At 49.0% G+C, this 19,051-nt stretch overlaps 1 protein-coding gene across 1 annotated transcript in view; it reads right to left on the reverse strand.

Annotated features, from left to right (window-relative positions):
- LOC139379418 (dynein, axonemal, heavy chain 2) overlaps positions 1-19,051 on the reverse strand; it is a 220,099-nt gene that overhangs the window by 52,400 nt on the left and 148,648 nt on the right. The window contains exons 46-59 of the mRNA XM_071122228.1: positions 17,211-17,363; positions 16,796-16,887; positions 16,320-16,518; positions 14,314-14,538; positions 13,919-14,023; positions 10,766-10,954; positions 10,498-10,583; positions 9,936-10,066; positions 9,459-9,608; positions 8,037-8,204; positions 7,011-7,171; positions 4,479-4,618; positions 3,363-3,495; positions 711-850 (exon numbers count right to left, since the gene is read on the reverse strand). Of these exons, the coding sequence (XP_070978329.1) occupies positions 711-850; positions 3,363-3,495; positions 4,479-4,618; positions 7,011-7,171; positions 8,037-8,204; positions 9,459-9,608; positions 9,936-10,066; positions 10,498-10,583; positions 10,766-10,954; positions 13,919-14,023; positions 14,314-14,538; positions 16,320-16,518; positions 16,796-16,887; positions 17,211-17,363 (2,072 nt within the window). The remainder of the gene's footprint in view (positions 1-710; positions 851-3,362; positions 3,496-4,478; positions 4,619-7,010; positions 7,172-8,036; positions 8,205-9,458; positions 9,609-9,935; positions 10,067-10,497; positions 10,584-10,765; positions 10,955-13,918; positions 14,024-14,313; positions 14,539-16,319; positions 16,519-16,795; positions 16,888-17,210; positions 17,364-19,051) is intronic.

Here is a 19,051-nt window from a genome sequence, read left to right on the forward strand (position 1 = left end):
TCCAGGACCTCTATACCAGGCGGTGTCAGAGGAAGGCCCTAACTCCAGCCACTCTAGTCATAGACTGTTTTCTCTGCTACCGCACGGCAAGCGGTAGCGGAGAGCCAAGTCTAGGTCCAAGAGGCTTCTAAACAGCTTTTACCCTCAAGCCATAAGACTCTTGAACATCTAATCAAATGACTACCCACACTATTTGCATTGCCCCCCCCACGCTGTTGCTACTCTCTGTTATTATCTATGCATAGTCACTTTAATACATATTACCTCAATTACCTCGACACCGGTGCCCCCACACATTGACTCTGTACCGGTCCCCCTGTATATAGCCCTGTCCCTGTCCCCCCTGTATATAGCCCCGCTATTGTTATTTTACTGCTGCTTTTTAAATATTTGTTATTCTTATCTCATACTTTTTTTAAGGTATTTGTCTTAAAATTGCATTGTTGGCTAAGGGCTTATAAGTAAGCATTTCACTGTAAGGTGTAATACCTGTTGTATTCGGAGCAAGTCACAAATACAATTTGATTTGATGAAGAGACAGAAAGACAGACAGACAGATAGATACAGAGAGACAGACAGAGACAGAATGTGAAAGATATACTGCATCAAAGAGTGGGAGACAGCAGACCCGGTAGACAGGGAGATGACTGACAGATTGAGAGAAGTCTAAGAAACACTTTGAGTTGGCAATGGGGATGGTAGTTAGTTACTTTTTGTATCCAGACACCAGCTCCAGGTAGTTGGTAGGAGTGACATAGTTGTGTCTCTTCAGCTCCAGCTTCATCCTCTGGGAGAACTGGGCCACAGACTGGTGCATGGTCACAAAGATACTGGCCACTTTGGTCTGGATCTAGAGGAACACATCCACCCAAAGATATAACGTTGTTACAACGTTATTACAACGTTATACAACATTACTGGGCCACAGACTGGTGCATGGTCGCAAATATACTGGCCACTTTGGTCTGGATCTAGAGGAACACATCCACCCAAAGATATAACGTTATTACAACGTTATACAACATTACTGGGCCACAGACTGGTGCATGGCCACAAAGATACTGGCCACTTTGGTCTGGATCTAGAGGAACACATCCACCCAAAGATATAACGTTATTACAACGTTATACAACATTACTGGGCCACAGACTGGTGCATGGTCACAAAGATACTGGCCACTTTGGTCTGGATCTAGAGGAACACATCCACCCAAAGATATAACGTTGTTACAACGTTATACAACATTACTGGGCCACAGACTGGTGCATGGTCACAAAGATACTGGACACCTTTGTCTAGATCTACAATAAATCCTCAACATGTCATTACAACGTTATTAAAAATGTATTACAAGAGAATATAACACTATTGAAACATACAACATTACAAGAGCCAAGAGTTTCTCCTGGTCGTGCGGCCAGGAAAACACTCCTGCCGTAAACATTCCTACGACATTCCTACAACATTACATACCCTTGTGTAAACAGAACAGAGCAGTGTTGGGTAGGAGTGTGAAGGCGAAGGTGACGTGTGCGTGGCGGGTACAGCATAATAGATGAGACTACAATAAAACAAGCTTTAACTCTGGAGGTTTTCACAACCCAGCTGCTCTTCATAAATGCCTTTTAAAAGACTAGCTAGTAGCTACACAGGAAGGATGAGAGGGTGAATCACTCCATCACACAGCAGGCTAACCTTCTAACCAAGTTCAGTTAGATAGAAGTGTACAGTGGGGAGAACAAGTATTTGATACACTGCCGATTTTGCAGGTTTTCCTACTTACAAAGCATGTAGAGGTCTGTCATTTTTATCATAGGTACACTTCAACTGTGAGAGACGGAATCTAAAACAAAAATCCAGGAAATCACATTGTATGATTTTTAAGTAATTAATTTGCATTTTATTGCATGACATAAGTATTTGTTACATCAGAAAAGCAGAACTTAATATTTGGTACGGAAACCTTTGTTTGCAATTACAGAGCTATACGTTTCCTGTAGTTCTTGACCAGGTTTGCACACACTGCAGCAGGGATTTTGGCCCACTCTTCCATACAGACCTTCTCCAGATCCTTCAGGTTTCGGGGCTGTTGCTGGGCAATATGGACTTTCAGCTCCCTCCAAAGATGTTCTATTGGGTTTAGGTCTGGAGACTGGCTAGGCCACTCCAGGACCTTGAAATGCTTCTTACGGAGCCTCTCCTTAATTGCCCTGGCTGTGTGTTTCGGGTCGTTGTCATGCTGGAAGACCCAGCCACGACCCATCTTCAATGCTCTTACTGAGGGAAGGAGGTTGTTGGCCAAGATCTCGCGATACATGGCCCCATCCATCCTCCCCTCAATATGGTGCAGTCGTCCTGTCCCCTTTGCAGAAAAGCACCCCCAAAGAATGATGTTTCCACCTCCATGCTTCACGGTTGGGATGGTGTTCTTGGGGTTGTACTCATCCTTCTTCTTTCTCCAAACACGGTGAGTGGAGTTTTAGACCAAAAAGCTATATTTTTTCTCATCAGACCACATGACCTTCTCCCATTCCTCTGGATCATCCAGATGGTCATTGGCAAACTTCAGACGGGCCTGGACATGCGCTGGCTTGAGTAGGGGGACCTTGCGTGCGCTGCAGGATTTTAATCCATGACGGCGTAGTGTGTTACTAATGGTTTTCTTTGAGACTGTGGTCCCAGCTCTCTTCAGGTCATTGACCAGGTCCTGCCGTGTAGTTCTGGGCTGATCCCTAACCTTCCTCATGATCATTGATGCCCCACGAGGTGAGATCTTACATGGAGCCCCTGACCGAGGGGGATTGACCGTCATCTTGAACTTCTTCCATTTTCTAATAATTGCGCCAACAGTTGTTGCCTTCTCACCAAGCTGCTTGCCTATTGTCCTGTAGCCCATCCCAGCCTTGTGCAGGTCTACAATTTTATCCCTGATGTCCTTACACAGCTCTCTGGTCTTGGCCATTGTAGAGAGGTTGGAGTCTGTTTGATTGAGTGTGTGGACAGGTATCTTTTATACAGGTAACGAGTTCAAACAGGTGCAGTTAATACAGGTAATGAGTGAAGAACAGGAGGGCTTCTTAAAGAAAAACTAACAGGTCTGAGGAAGACGGAATTCTTACTGGTTGGTAGGTGATCAAATACTTGTCATGCAATTACTTAAAAATCATACCATGTGATTTTCTGGATTTTTGTTTTAGAACTTCACAGTTGAAGTGTACCTATGATAAAAATTACAGACCTCTACATGCTTTGTAAGTAGGAAAACCTGCAAAATCGGCAGTGTATCAAATACTTGTTCTCCCCACTGTATGTGTGTTATCTGTGTGTGTGTGCGTGCCAACATGTGTGTGTGTGTGTCTCACCCCCTCCACGGTGCCCAGGGCCAGTCCGTCCAGGTATCTCTCAGCCACCTCCAACAGGGCATCTCTGGGCCACTCTGAGAACCAGTCGATGGTGGCACAGTTCACCAGGGCTGGGTACTGACGGATATAGTTCCTTGAGGAACACATACAAGTTAATCAGATCCAAAGAGTCCATTGATTTCAATAAACGTTCAGTCTAGTTGTGTCTAAATGGGTGCGTTACCCAGGTGGGTGCTAAACACTGGTGTGGAGGTGAATGTCGTGAATGATGAAGATCACGTTGAGCTCTTGGAGAAATGCAACTTAATTCCACTCAACTTAACAGCTGCCAAGACCCAACCTCCATTGTCTGAGCCACTAGGTTTTGCTGGCTAATTGCTGTCATGCCATCACACAGCCAGTGTGACTGTGTCGACCTGGTAAGATCCCCTCTCACTCCCAGCCACAAATACTGGTCAGAGGTGGAGGAATGGAGGAATGGAGGGATGGAGGAATGGGGGGCAGCCCTGGAGCCAACAGCCAAAGCATGGTGATTAGCTCTGGGTAATGGGCCCTGCCAGCCCAATTAGTGGTATTATGTGTGAACACTGCCCTGTCTCGTTAATGAGAGAGAGACAGACTGGTGTGTGCGTATGTGTGTGTACGTGTGTGTGTGAGTGACCCAGCCATCATGTCTGCTATCCATCCTGTCATTTCTAATCACAGCAAGCCTCAGGTCTAAAACGCTGTGTCATCCTAAACACAATTCCTAATTTGCAAGACAAGGGATGGCGGGACGCACATTAGCCATTAACAAGCTGACAAGTGTTCATGTTTGGCTGTCTATGCTCTAATACTGAGAATCAGCTGTGCTGGAGTGTGGGGTTTACACACTCAGACAGAGAGAGCATGAGAAGGAAACAGATAATGAGAGAATGGTGGCAATGCTTAGGAAGAAACCTCTACTAGTCGCCCATTAGCACAGATGATGCCTCAGGAAAAGCTTTCATCTCTGTCTCAAACCCTTATTGTTGAATGTGTTCAGTGCTTTCTACATGACTAATCACTTTGCTTGGTGCGATATAGCAGGCACTGTACATTCTTTAACTTCAAAAACTGTCCCGAGTGCAGGCTTACCTGAAGGGGTCTCCCACAGGGCTCATGCAGAGCACGATGTGCAGGTTGTTCCTCACTCTCTCTATCAGGTAGTTGAACATGGAGTCTGGAGTCTCAATGATGTTGTCTTTCCTGGCCCAGTCCGACAGAGCACTGGACACCTGGACGAGGAGGTCAGGGTCAAAGGTTAATACACAACGAGACAAAACAACATAAGAACAAACACAGAAAACACAAACTAGCCTACCACACACATGCTGGATAGCACTATTACACTTTTATCTATTATTTTTGTGGTGACATTTCTATAAGAGATGTACTTAAATAGAGAGATAATATACAGTCGGTATAGTGGTGAAATTGAAGAGGAAACACTATGTAACTATTGCGACCTCGAAGAAATACCGAATGAAATTCATTTTATCCTCCCTGGCATTATGTGGCTGAGTGATGAGGAGACAGACCACCAGATATACCCTGGCATTATGTGGCTGAGCGATGAAGAGACAGACCACCAGATATACCCTGGCATTATGTGGCTGAGCGATGAAAAGACAGACCACCAGATATACCCTGGCATTATGTGGCTGAGCGATGAAAAGACAGACCACCAGATATACCCTGACATTATGTGGCTGAGCGATGAAGAGACAGACCACCAGATATACCCTGGCATTATGTGGCTGAGCGATGAAGAGACAGACCACCAGATATACCCTGGCATTATGTGGCTGAGCGATGAAGAGACAGACCACCAGATATACCCTGGCATTATGTGGCTGAGCGATGAAGAGACAGACCACCAGATATACCCTGGCATTATGTGGCTGAGCGATGAAGAGACAGACCACCAGGTATACCCTGGCATTATGTGGCTGAGCGATGAAGAGACAGACCACCAGATATACCCTGGCATTATGTGGCTGAGCGATGAAGAGACAGACCACCAGATATACCCTGTTGTTTATGTGTCTTTTAACCCCAAAAGGGATGGGTTGCCAAACGGCGATTGGACACAACAACAAAAAATCCTTTGTTCATTCATACAGTATATATTATATTTACTGAACAAAAATATAAACGCAACATGTAAAGTGTTGGTCCCATGTTTCATGAACTGAAATAAAATATCCCAGACATTTTCCAAATGCACAAAAAGCTTGCTTCTTTTTTTGTGCACAAATTGGTTTACATAATTTCTGCTTTGGCAAGATAATCCATTCACCAGACAGGTGTGGCATATCAAGAAGCTGATTAAGCGGCATGATCATTACACAGGTGCACCTTGTGCTGGGGACAATAAAAGGCCACTCTTGAATGTGCAGTTTTGTCACACAACACAATCCTACAGATGTCTCACGTTTTTAGGGAGCGTGCAATTGGCATGCCTACTGCAGGAATGTCCACCATAGCTTTTGCCAGAGAATTGAATGTTAATTTCTCTACCATAAGCCCCCTCCAACATTGTTTAAGAGAATTTGGCAACCGGCCTCACAACTGTAGACCACTTTGCAACCACGCCAGCCCAGGACCTCCACATCCAGCTTCTTCACCTGCAGGATTGTCTGAGACCAGCCACCCGGAAAGCTGATGAAACTGTGGGTTTGCATAACCAAATAATTTCTGCACCAAATGTCATAAACTGTCTCAGGGAAGCTCATCTGCGTGCTTGTCATCCTTACCAGGGTCTTAACCTGACTACAGTTCGGCACCGTAACCGACTTCAGCGGCCAAATGTTCACCTTCGATGGACAGTGGCGCGCTTTAGAGTGTGCTCTTCACAGATTAATCCTGGTTTCAACTGTACTGGGCAGATGGCAGACAGCGTGTATGGCGTTGTGTGGTTGAGCAGTTTGCTGATGTCAACTCTGTGAACATAGTGCCCCATGGTGGCGGTGGGGTTATGGTATGGGCAGGCAAAAGCTACGGACAACGAACACAATTTCATTTTGTCGACAGGGAATTTGAATGCACAGAGATACCATGACAAGATCCTGAGGCCCATTGTCATGCCGTTCATCCACCGTCATCACCTCATGTTTCAGTATGATATGGCACGGCCTCTTGTCGCAAGGATCTGTACACAATTCCTGGAAGCTGAAAATGTCATAGTTCTTCCATGGCCTGCATACTCACCAGACATGTCACCCATTGAGCATGTTTGGGGTGCCCTGGATCACCGTGTACAACAGTGTGTTTCAGTGTCAGGAACTGCAACGATACTGGGTTTTTCCCGCTAAACAGTTTCCCACGTGCATCAAGAATGGTCCACCACCCAAAGCCAACTTGACACAAGTGTGGGAAGCATCGGAGTCAACATGGGCCAACATCCCTGTGGAATGCTTTCGACACCTTGTAGACTCCATGCCCCAACAAACTGAGGCTGTTCTGAGGGCAAAAGTGGGAGGTGGGGGGGGGGGGGCAGCAACTCAATATTAGAAAGGTGTTCTTAATGTTTTGTACACTCAGTGCACCAGCACCTGTGTAAAGTCCCCCTTTCAAAATAACAGATGCAAACGTCGCATTGTATTAAACCCTGTTTAGTAATCGTACCTCTTCAAACTCGTCCTGCTTGTAGAGGTTGGGCACCTCTCCAGAGCTGAGGATGTTGTTGATGTCCTCCAGGAAAGACTGGTCCACTATCTGGGTGTCGTTGAACAGGAACACGGTGGGCTTGTTGTCCACACCCGTCAGACGATACAACTTCTTTATGTCTGGGAGGAGACATGCATGGGAGGAGAAGACTCAAGGATGTGTGTGTGTGTGTGTGTGTGCGTGTTGCCGGGTTGTGATCACGACAAAAGTATTTTGGTTAAGGTTCTAGGCCTAGAATCTGACTCAACAAAGTAGGACATTCCTGAACAATCAAAATAACTGCACCAGTTGAAAAGCAACTAAAATATATAAACTAACAACAAACAAACGGAGGAAAATGCCACCTAATTAAAGTGTTTTGTTCAATTAGAGCAGAACGTAAGGCTATCAGTCTGACTCAATTCATATTAAACGCTCAGGGAGCGAGCAGCCCTGAGCAGTGTGCTGTAATTCAGTGCAATTATGTTCTAAACCAGAGCTATTCAACAGGGGGTCCCGCAGATGTACTGCAGGGGGTCTGCGGAAAAAAAATAATAATAAGAATGTTGCTAGCAACAACAGAATAAATGACTTCTATTCATTTTAAAATGTTGATTTGATATCCTTTCCTTTATCATTCACCTGATGATAAGACAAGACATGAATTTCTTTGGGGGGGGGGGGGGGATAACATGATGGGGGTCCCTGGGTTGCTGGTTTTCCTGGGATGGGGTCCCTGGACAAGAAAAGGTTGAAGACCCCTGTTCTAAACAAATGCCTTGCTGTTGGCAGATCAACCAAATTTGACAAATTTCTCTTGCAGAACAGGTCCAAATATATACCTCTGTCTCATACCTCTGTAGTGCAGTTGACTAGAAAGTCTCCCCCTCATTGGTTCCATTGTGCTAGGCAAGCTCAATCAAGCTCAGATGAAGTATTTGAAATGATTTCAAAAAGTATTAAAACCCATGTGCTGGTACTAGGTCATGTTTAATGGTATCTTACCCTCTCTGAACTCCTGCTTGCGGTACTGCTTGGTGACTTCCACCTGGAAGACCAGGTACTCACAGATGGAGGCGGCCATCTTGGAAAGGCTCTGTCTGCCTGAGCCCCCGATGCCCACCAGCAGCATGTTCCCTCTGGGCTGGCTGATCACACGCACCACACGGGTTACTGAGGGAACGCACACAAACACACACACACACGCGCACACACGTTGTTTGTATGCTCAGCAAAGCTAGACACCAACACCCATCCCTAACCTGAGTGTGAAGGTGAACGGAAAGGCTCTGGAGCGACGAACCGCCCTTGCTGTCTCTGCCTGGCCGGTTCCCCTCTCTCCACTGGGATTCTCTGCCTCTAACCCTATTACAGTGGCTGAGTCACTGGCTTACTGGTGCTCTTCCATGCCGTCCCGAGGAGGGGTGCGTCACTTGAGTGGGTTGAGTCACTGATCTTCCTGTCTGGGTTGTCGCCCCCCTTGGGTTGTGCCGTGGCGGATATCTTGGTGGACTATATTCGGCTCGGGATGGTAAGTTGGTGGTTGAAGATATCCCTCTAGTGGTGTGGGGGCTGTGCTTTGGCAAAGTGGGTGGGGTTATATCCTGCCTGTTTGGCCCTGTCCGGGGGTATCATCGGATGGGGCCACAGTGTCTCCCGACCCCTCCTGTCTCAGCCTCCAGTATTTATGCTGCAGTAGTTTATGTGTTGGGGGGCTTATGTGTCTTATCCGGTGTCCTGTGTGAATTTAAGTATTCTCTCTCTCTCTCTCTCTCTCTGTGTGTGTGTGTGTGTGTGTGAGGACCTGTGCCCTAGGACCATGTCTCAGGACTACCTGGCATGAAGACTCCTTGCTGTCCCCAGTCCACTTGGCCGTGCTACTGCTCCAGTTTCAACTGTTCTGCCTGAGGCTATGGAACCCTGACCTGTTCACCGGACGTGCTACCTGTCCCAGACCTGCTGTTTTCGACTCTCTAGAGACAGCAGGAGCGGTAGAGATACTCTTAATGATCGGCTATGAAAAGCCAACTGACATTTACTTCTGAGGTGCTGACCTGTTGTACCCTCTACAACCACTGTGATGATTATTATTTGACCCTGCTGGTCATCTATGAACGTTTGAACATCTTGGCCATGTTCTGTTATAATCTCCACCCGGCACAGCCAGAAGAGGACTGGCCACCCTTCAGAGCCTGGTTCCTCTCTAGGTTTCTTCCTAGGTTCTGGCCTTTCAAGGGAATTTTTTCCTAGCCACCGTGCTTCTACACCTGCATTGCTTGCTGTTTGGGGTTTTAGGCTGGGTTTCTGTACAGCATGATGTATCAGCTGATGTAAGAACGCAGTATTGAACGCAGTATTCATACGTACTATACTGGCTATACTGACTATGATTATCCTCATAGACGATCGATCTGTCCTACTACTCACTGTGTTCTACGGCGTCCCTGAACAGAACCAGGGACATGGGTACCACTCCAGGGGTCAGGTTGTAGTCCTCCAGCTGAGACTCCATGAAACTCTTCAACGTTTTCAAGTCCACTAGATCCTCATACACACGATGCTCCTTCAGGAAGTCCCCTGAGAGAGAGAGACACGCGCGCAAACACACACACGTAGTTATATTGACATACAAGACGTCTGTGAACAACTCTCGGGAGACAGAGCTGTTGTAATCAATCAACCAACCAACCAGTCTACTAATTACAAACCACTCATCAATCAATACCTAAATCGATCCTTCATCCAGTCCGCTTGTCAATGTACACACACATCCATTCATCACTCAGACTAGTTAAAGAACAATCCATCCCATCCTCCCAGTCCCCTGTATGTGTGTGTGTGTGTGTGTGTGTGTGTGTCTGTCTGTGTGTGTGAATGATAACGCGAGTGAGCGTTTGTTAGTACCGAATATGGGTGGTTGTTTGTTGGGGCAGATGCTGTGGTAGGTGAGTTCAAACAGAGAGCCTAGTTTCTCAGCCAGCAGCCCTACGAAGGCCTCTGTGTCACTCTGGTCCACCAGACGGTCTGAGAACACCCTGGGGATGGGGAGAGAGGAGACCGGAGGAGTCCGTGCTGCATGTCACCCCAGGCAGACAGAATGTACACAGTATGTACTGTAGTGGTAGAGACTATTGTCTCCTTGGGTACAATGAATGCTTCTCTTATCCTATGTCTTATTATAATATATTTAAGCTACCCCGAGGGGGTGTGGTATACGGCCAATACACCGCGGCTAAGGGCTGTTCTTAGGCACGACACACCGCGGAGTGCCTGGATACAGCCCTTAGCCCTGGTATATTTGGCCATCTACCACAAACCTCTGAGGTGCCTTATTACTATTTTATAACTGGTTACCAAAGTAAGTAGAGCAGTAAAAATAACTGTTTTGTCAAACCCGTGGTATACCATGACTGACCGCCAATCAGCCAACCAGCCAGTTTATAACGAGGGATAGAGAGCAGTATACCTGAAGCACTCGTGTATCCACAGTCTGGTGATGCTCTGCTTGGTGTCGTGGAAGTCTCTGTGAGCTCGCAGTAAACCCTGGAAAACCTAGACGAGGAGGAGACGACAGCTTATTGACGCACAGAAACACAAGTTCACTGTTAATCTATGCCTAAACCCCAGACACTGAACACCAGGATTAAGAGAGATTGAGTGAGAGTCGACACATTCAGTATGACTGGCGCGCGCGTGTGTGTATGTCATGGCGTGCGTGTGTGTGTAGCCCCAACCCTGGAGATGTCTCTGAGGTTGAAGAGGTAGTGTATCTTGGCGGGTGTGGGCAGGAAGCGGGCGACGGTAGAGTAGTAGAGCTCCAAGGTGGCCTGAGTCAGGACGGAACCTATAGGCTTCACCTCCTCCTCAAACTCCTGCAGCTTCTGGTTGATCATAGTACCATAGATACGCTTGATCTGAGACTCCTGGAGAGAGAGGAGAGGAGAGGGGAGGTGAGGGAGGGAAGGAGGGATGAAAGAGGAGAGCGGGGGTGCAGGAGGAGAAGAAGGGGGAGGTGAGGGAGGGAGGGATGAAAGAGGAGAGCGGGGGTGCAGGAGGAGAGGAAGGGAGAGCACAAGAGCTTCTGAGTGATCATAGTGACGTAGATGTGCTTGATCTGAGACTCTTGGAGAGGGGGAGAGAAGTGAAAGAGGAGTAAACATGTACACCTGACCGAGTTGAGAGAGAGAAAGTGTGAAAATTGATAAGAGAGGCAGGGGAGAGGATAGAGGAAGAGGATGGAGAGAGGATAGAGGAAGAGGATGGAGAGAGCAGGGGAGAGGATAGAGGAAGAGGATGAAGAGAGCAGGGGAGAGGAGAGGAAGAGGATGGAGAGAGCAGGGGAGAGGATAAAGGAAGAGGATGGAGAGAGCAGGGGAGAGGAGAGGAAGAGGATGGAGAGAGCAGGGGAGAGGATAGAAGAAGAGGATGGAGAGAGCAGGGGAGAGGAGAGGAAGAGGATGGAGAGAGCAGGGGAGAGGATAGAGGATGGAGAGAGCAGGGGAGAGGATAGAGGAAGAGGATGGAGAGAGCAGGGGAGAGGAAGAGGATGGAGAGAGCAGGGGAGAGGATAGAGGAAGAGGATGGAGAGAGCCGGAGAGAGGATAGAGGAAGAGGATGGAGAGAGCAGGGGAGAGGATAGAGGAAGAGGATGGAGAGAGCAGGGGAGAGGAAGAGGATGGAGAGAGCAGGGGAGAGGATAGAGGAAGAGGATGGAGAGAACAGGGGAGAGGAAGAGGATGGAGAGAGCAGGGGAGAGGATAGAGGAAGAGGATGGAGAGAGCCGGAGAGAGGATAGAGGAAGAGGATGGAGAGAGCAGGGGAGAGGATAGAGGAAGAGGATGGAGAGAGCAGGGGAGAGGATAGAGGAAGAGGATGGAGAGAGCAGGGGAGAGGATAGAGGAAGAGGATGGAGAGAGCAGGGGAGAGGATAGAGGAAGAGGATGGAGAGAGCAGGGGGAGAGAGGAAGGATGCAACAGATGAGAGAGTGAGAGAAAGGAGTGAAGGAGGACACATGTCAGAGGAGAGACGGTTCGAGAGGAGAAAGAGGGAGAAAGTGAGAACAGATCAGATGGAGACATAACTCAGAGCAGAAGAAGAGTGATAATTGAAAAGAAAGATGAGGAGAGAAGAGGGGTGAGGTGGGAGGTGGGGGGAGGAGTGATCAAAAAAGAGACGTCAGAGAGAGAGAAAAGGGAGAAGCCGACAGAAAAATGAAAGGAAAAGGAGACATCCCATCCAGCATGCTTTTCCTGTCTTCTAAATGAGGGTGCAGTGGCACATTTTACTTGTTGTCATTATCATCATCACCATAAGGATAATCAGGGGAATTCTGCTGCGATGAAGAGAAAGAGATAGAGAAAGAGAGACAGGGTGGGGTGAGAAAGCGAGAGAGAGACAGAGAGAAAGAGAGAGTGTGGGTGGGGTGAGAGAGAGAGAGAGAGAGAAAGAGAGAGAGAGAGAGAGAGAAAGGATGATGAAGGAGGATAACGTGTCAGAGAAAGAACAGACTCATTATCAGGAAACATGGCTCTGCAGTGATACTGACTGACCTGAAACACACAGAGAAGAGAGAGAGGGGATGAGGAGGACAGGGAGAGAAGAGAGAGAGGAGATGAGGAGGACAGGGAGAGAAGAGAGAGAGGAGATGAGGAGGACAGGGAGAGAAGAGGAGAAGGAGATGAGGAGGACAGGGAAAGAAGAGGAGAAGGAGATGAGGAGGACAGGGAGAGAAGAGGAGAAGGAGATGAGGAGGACAGGGAGAGAAGAGGAGAAGGAGATGAGGAGGGCAGGGAGAGAAGAGGAGAAGGAGATGAGGAGGACAGGGAGGGAAGAGAGAGGAGATGAGGAGGACAGTGAGAGAAGAGGAGAAGGAGATGAGGATAGGGAGAGAAGAGGAGAAGGAGATGAGGAGGACAGGGAGAGAAGAGGAGAAGGAGATGAGGAGGACAGGGAGAGAAGAGAGAGTTGAGATGAGGAGGACAGGGAGAGAAGAGGAGAAGGAGATGAGGAGGAGAGGGAGAGAAGAGGAGAAGGAGATGAGGAGGACAGAGAGAGAAGAGGAGAAGGAGATGAGGAGGACAGGGAGAGAAGAGGAGAAGGAGATGAGGAGGACAGGGAGAGAAGAGGAGAAGGAGATGAGGAGGACAGGGAGAGAAGAGGAGAAGGAGATGAGGAGGACAGAGAGAGAAGAGGAGAAGGAGATGAGGAGGACAGGGAAAGAAGAGGAGAAGGAGATGAGGAGGACAGGGAAGAAGAGGAGAAGGAGATGAGGAGGACAGGGAGGGGAAGAGGAGAAAAAGAGGTAGTGAGGAATGTAGGCGATGAAGAAGGAGGGAGGTGACTAGCAGAGAAGAGGTGGAGAAAGAGGAGGGGAAAGATTGTAGAGGAGGAGAAAGCAGCATTGAGCAGAAGCTGAATAAATGTGTGTGTGTGTGTGTGTGTGTGGTTATGTGGTTGTGTGTGTGTGTGTGTGTGTGTGGTTATGTGGTTGTGTGTGTGTGTGGTTGTGTGTGTGTGGTTATGTGGTTGTGTGTGTGGTTATGTGGTTGTGTGTGTGTGTGTGTGGTTATGTGGTTGTGTGTGTGGTTATGTGGTTGTGTGTGTGTGTGTGTGTGGTTATGTGGTTGTGTGTGTGGTTATGTGTGTGTGTGTGGTTATGTGGTTGTGTGTGTGTGTGGTTATGTGGTTGTGTGTGTGTATGTGGTTGTGTGTGTGTGTGTGTGTGTGTGTGTGTGTGTGTGTGTGTGGTTATGTGGTTGTGTGTGTGTATGTGGTTGTGTGTGTGTGTGTGTGTGTGTGTGTGGTTATGTGGTTGTGTGTGTGTGTGTGTGGTTGTGTGTGTGTGTGTGGTTATGTGTGTGTGTGTGGTTATGTGTGTGTGACTGACAGTAGGGAAGGTCATGTTGATGAGGTTGAAGCGGCTCTGCAGGCGGCCTGAGATGTGAGTCCTCCCCCCACCGGGTGGGCCCATAGACGCCAGCAGGAACATGTCCTGTACACACACACACACACACACACACACACACACACACACACACACACACACACACACACACAAGGGTTAAAACAGCCCATTCAGCACAAACAAATTCACACAGGCAGTCTGCATAGAATTCATGAACATGTGCAGCACACACATAAACCGAAATGTTAATTCAACACACACACAACTGTCCGAAAACAAAATACCTAAAAATAGATACCTAAGTTCTTAGTAATAACGAGTCCCCCCCCCCCCCCCCGACACACGGCTTCTCGTACCCCCCACCCCTCTCATCTCACCTTGACACACTTGAGGGTCTGTTTCTGCCGGTCGTACCAGAAGCCGTAGTCGATCCAGAGGCGGAGCAGCTCCAGGGGAGGCTGGGAGCCAAAGTCGTCGTTGGCCGGCATGTTCAGGTCGTCCAGGAAGGCCAGCATGCGCTTACCGCCCACAGGCACATATACACCTTTAGTCCTCTTCTCCACACGACTCTCAATGATGGCCTGTACGTTGTTGGATGTGGTCTGAACAGGTGGAGACAGAGGGGAGGGGGGGGGGACTGGTTAGATGGGGAGACAGAGGGGGACTGTGTGTGTGTGTGTGTGTGTGTGTGTGTGTGTGTGTGTGTGAGAGAGAGAGAGAGAAAGCGATAGAGAGAGGGGCCGGTCGGGTGTGTGTGAGAGAAAGCGACAGAGAGAGGGGCCGGTCAGGTGTGTGTGAGAGAAAACGATAGAGAGAGGGGCCGGTCGGGTGTGTGTGAGAGAAAACGATAGAGAGAGGGGCCGGTCAGGTGTGTGTGAGAGAAAGCGATAGAGAGAGGGGCCGGTCAGGTGTGTGTGAGAGAAAGCGATAGAGAGAGGGGCCGGTCAGGTGTGTGTGAGAGAAAACGATAGAGAGAGGGGCCGGTCAGGTGTGTGTGAGAGAAAGCGATAGAGAGAGGGGCCGGTCGGGTGTGTGTGAGAGAAAGCGATAGAGAGAGGGGCCGGTCGGGTGTGTGTGAGAGAAAGCGATAGAGAGAGGGGCCGGTCGGGTGTGTGTGAGAGAAAGCGATAGAGAGAGGGGCCGGTCGGGTGTGTGTGAGAGAAAGCGATAGAGAGAGGGGCCGGTCGGGTGTGTGTGAGAGAAAGCGATAGAGAGAGGGGCCGGTCGGGTGTGTGTGAGAGAAAGCGATAGAGAGAGGGGCCGGTCGGGTGTGTGAGAGAAAACGATAGAGAGAGGGGCCGGTCGGGTGTGTGTGAGAGAAAGCGATAGAGAGAGGGGCCGGTCGGGTGTGTGTGAGAGAAAGCGATAGAGAGAGGGGCCGGTCGGGTGTGTGTGAGAGAAAGCGATAGAGAGAGGGGGTGAGGGGGTATAAAGAGTACAAGGGATAAGGTAGCTACAGGAAGAGAAGTATTAGCCAGAGTAAAAGAGGTTTACATTAGTGAAAAGGGAACAGCAGAAGACTGACTGAGCCAGAGAGGGGTTCACAGGGTGAACAGTAGATGGATGGACCGACGGACAGAGTTGATGGTCTCTCTCTCCAACTTTACCGCCAAACCCCCTCCCCCCCTCCCCAAGTTATTCAGGTGATGTTAATGATAATGGTTGGATGTGATGGATAATGATAATGGTTGGATGTGATGGATAATGATAATGGTGGTGCTGCTTTTATGAGGACTTCCATCACACAACCTCCTGTAATGTAATGAGTGTTCGGGTGTGTGTGTGTGTGTGTGTGTGTGTGTGTGTGCGAGCATCAGGGTTGGTGGGCCGTGCAGCCCGACGTACGTGACTCAGCTAATTTCAGTGCCTTGCGAGTGAGTGAGAGCCGTGTACTCTGAAATGGTAGGAACCTGAGCTGAAGTGAAGGCTGTTCAACCCGGTGTAGCAAACCAACACACACACACACACACACACACACACACACACCTGCACTCACTTTAATCATAGTTTATTACCCCCTACTCTGCCTCTGGAAGCTGTGGCGGCTGGTCCAAAGTATTTTTAGCTGGAGATTATGGCTTTACAATATCTAAGCCTCACATGAACAGTCTAATGTAGGATCTACAGTGAAATCTTAATAATAGACATTGAACATTTTGTTTGGCATAAATAGTGTAACATGTCCCGTTATATAGATCTTAGCGTGACAAGACTGTGGTTGGAGGAAGCTGAGAGGTTGGTGGAAGGTTGTGCTGGTTTGGTGGAAGGTTACATGAAGGTTGGCAGGGCGTTTACTGTGAAGTTACTGATATGTCACAGCTAGGTGGTTTGGGGATTGATGGAAGGTTCCAGGAAGGTTGTTTCGAGGTTTGTCCTGTCTCACCTGTGAGGACATGTTGACAGTGAGTACCGCCCACTTGGAGGAGTCCAGTCCCTGCAGAACACTCTGTGCCACCGAGGTCTTCCCTGTGCCCACCGGACCCGTCATCAACACCGGGTACTGCCCCGTCACCAGAGCACGCACCAGGAAGTTGTAACGCACCGTGTCCACCGTGGGAACCATGATCTTATAGAACGGAGCACTGGGGGAGGGAGAGAGGGAAGGATGGGATGGAAAGAGATGAACGGAGGTTGGGTAAGGTGACAAGATGGATGGATGATATTGAGAGAAGAGATAGAGAGGACAGATAAACAACAGAATAAAATCAAACACACCGCTTTACAATACCACAGCCAGACCAGGGCGCGACCACACACACACACACACACACACACACACACACACACACACACACACACACACACACACACACACACACACACACACACACACACACACACACACACACACATACTCACTTAGCGGGGTAGCGCCAGCCCTTGAGCAGCTTGTCCTCAAAGGAGGCCCAGGTCTTGTTCTTCGTGTCCACATAGTACTCATAGATGGTGTCCTGGAAGGGACAAATGGAAAAACAAGACATCAGTGACAAAGTTCAACATCTGTGCATAAATACAGTCAATATACTGTACGGTAATATAAACCTAGAAATGGATTTCAAACATGTGTTTGATATGTGCATAAAATACTGTACTACAAAAACATAAATGATTGAGAGAAATATGTTAGAAACATATGTTAATAAAATGAAGATTTTTTTCATTGTGACAGGCACTGTGTGTGTGTGTGTGTGTGTGTGTGTGTGTGTGTGTGTGTGTGTGTGTGTGTGTGTGTGTGTGTGTGAGCACTCGTGCATGTGTGTCTTCATGCCCCCACCTTATTGGGGAAGGTACCCTCCATCTCCCTGAGGAAGTTGTCGATCGTCTTACGACCGCCCTCATCAACCGAGGCACAGATGGACCAGATGAGACTGAAGATGAACCACAACTCAACCATACGACCGTAGTGGTCAGAGTCAGAGGGGTTCACCTGGGTGGAGAGACAGGGAGGGAGAGAGAGAGAGAGACAAGGGGGGGAATAGACAGAGAGAGAGAGGGAGAGAGAGACAGGGAGGGGAATAGACAGAGAGAGAGAGAGAGAGAGAGACAGGGAGGGGAATAGACAGAGATAGAGAGAGAGAGAGAGAGAGACAGGGAGGGGAATAGACAGAGAGAGAGAGAGAGAGAGAGAGAGACAGGGAGGGAGAGAGAGAGAGAGGGGGGGGGAATAGACAGAGAGAGAGAGAGAGAGACAGGGAGGGGAATAGACAGAGAGAGAGAGAGGCAGGGGGGGAATAGACAGAGAGAGAGAGAGACAGGGGGGGGGATAGACAGAGAGAGAGAGAGAGAGAGAAAGAGAGACAGGGAGGGAGAGAAAGAGAGACAGGGAGGGAGAGAGAGAGACAGGGGGGGGAATAGACAGAGAGAGAGAGAGAGACAGGGAGGGAGAGAGAGAGAGAGACAGGGAGGGAGAGAGAGAGAGACAGGGAGGGAGAGAGAGAGAGACAGGGGGGGAATAGACAGAGAGAGAGAGAGACAGGGAGGGGAATAGACAGAGAGAGAGAGAGAGACAGGGAGGGAGAGAGAGAGAGAGACAGGGAGGGAGAGAGAGAGAGACAGGGAGGGAGAGAGAGAGAGACAGGGGGGGGATAGACAGAGAGAGAGAGAGACAGGGAGGGGAATAGACAGAGAGAGAGAGAGAGAGACAGGGAGGGAGAGAGAGAGAGAGGGGGGGGGGAATAGACAGAGAGAGAGAGAGAGAGACAGGGAGGGGAATAGACAGAGAGAGAGAGAGACAGGGGGGGGGGGATAGACAGAGAGAGAGAGAGACAGGGAGGGGAATAGACAGAGAGAGAGAGAGACAGGGAGGGGAATAGACAGAGAGAGAGGGAGACAGGGAGGGAGAGAGAGACAGGGAGGGAGAGAGAGACAGGGGAGGAATAGACAGAGAGAGAGAGAGAGACAGGGAGGGGAATAGACAGAGAGAGAGAGAGAGACAGGGAGGGAGAGAGAGAGAGAGAGACAGGGAGGGGAGAGAGAGAGAGAGACAGGGAGGGAGAGAGAGAGAGACAGGGAGGGAGAGAGATAGAGACAGGGGGGGGAATAGACAGAGAGAGAGAGAGAGACAGGGAGGGGAATAGACAGAGAGAGAGAGAGAGAGAGAGAGAGAGAGGGAGGGGAATAGACAGAGAGAGAGACAGGGGGGGGAATAGACAGAGAGAGAGAGAGAGAGAGAGAGAGGGAGGGAGAGAGAGAGAGACAGGGGGGGAATAGACAGAGAGAGAGAGAGACAGGGAGGGGAATAGACAGAGAGAGAGAGAGAGACAGGGAGGGAGAGAGAGAGAGAGACAGGGAGGGAGAGAGAGAGAGACAGGGAGGGAGAGAGAGAGAGACAGGGGGGGGAATAGACAGAGAGAGAGAGACAGGGAGGGGAATAGACAGAGAGAGAGAGAGAGAGAGAGACAGTGAGGGAGAGAGAGAGAGAGAGAGAGAGAGAGAGAGAGGGAGGGGAATAGACAGAGAGAGAGAGACAGGGGGGGAATAGACAGAGAGAGAGAGAGAGAGAGAGAGAGAAAGAGAGAGACAGGGGGGGAATAGACAGAGAGAGAGAGAGAGAGAGAGGGGAATAGACAGAGAGAGAGAGAGACAGGGGGGGGAATAGACAGAGAGAGAGAGGGA

Source organism: Oncorhynchus clarkii, chromosome 21 (assembly GCF_045791955.1).
Source record: "Oncorhynchus clarkii lewisi isolate Uvic-CL-2024 chromosome 21, UVic_Ocla_1.0, whole genome shotgun sequence".
Classification (NCBI taxonomy): Eukaryota; Metazoa; Chordata; class Actinopteri; order Salmoniformes; family Salmonidae; genus Oncorhynchus; species Oncorhynchus clarkii.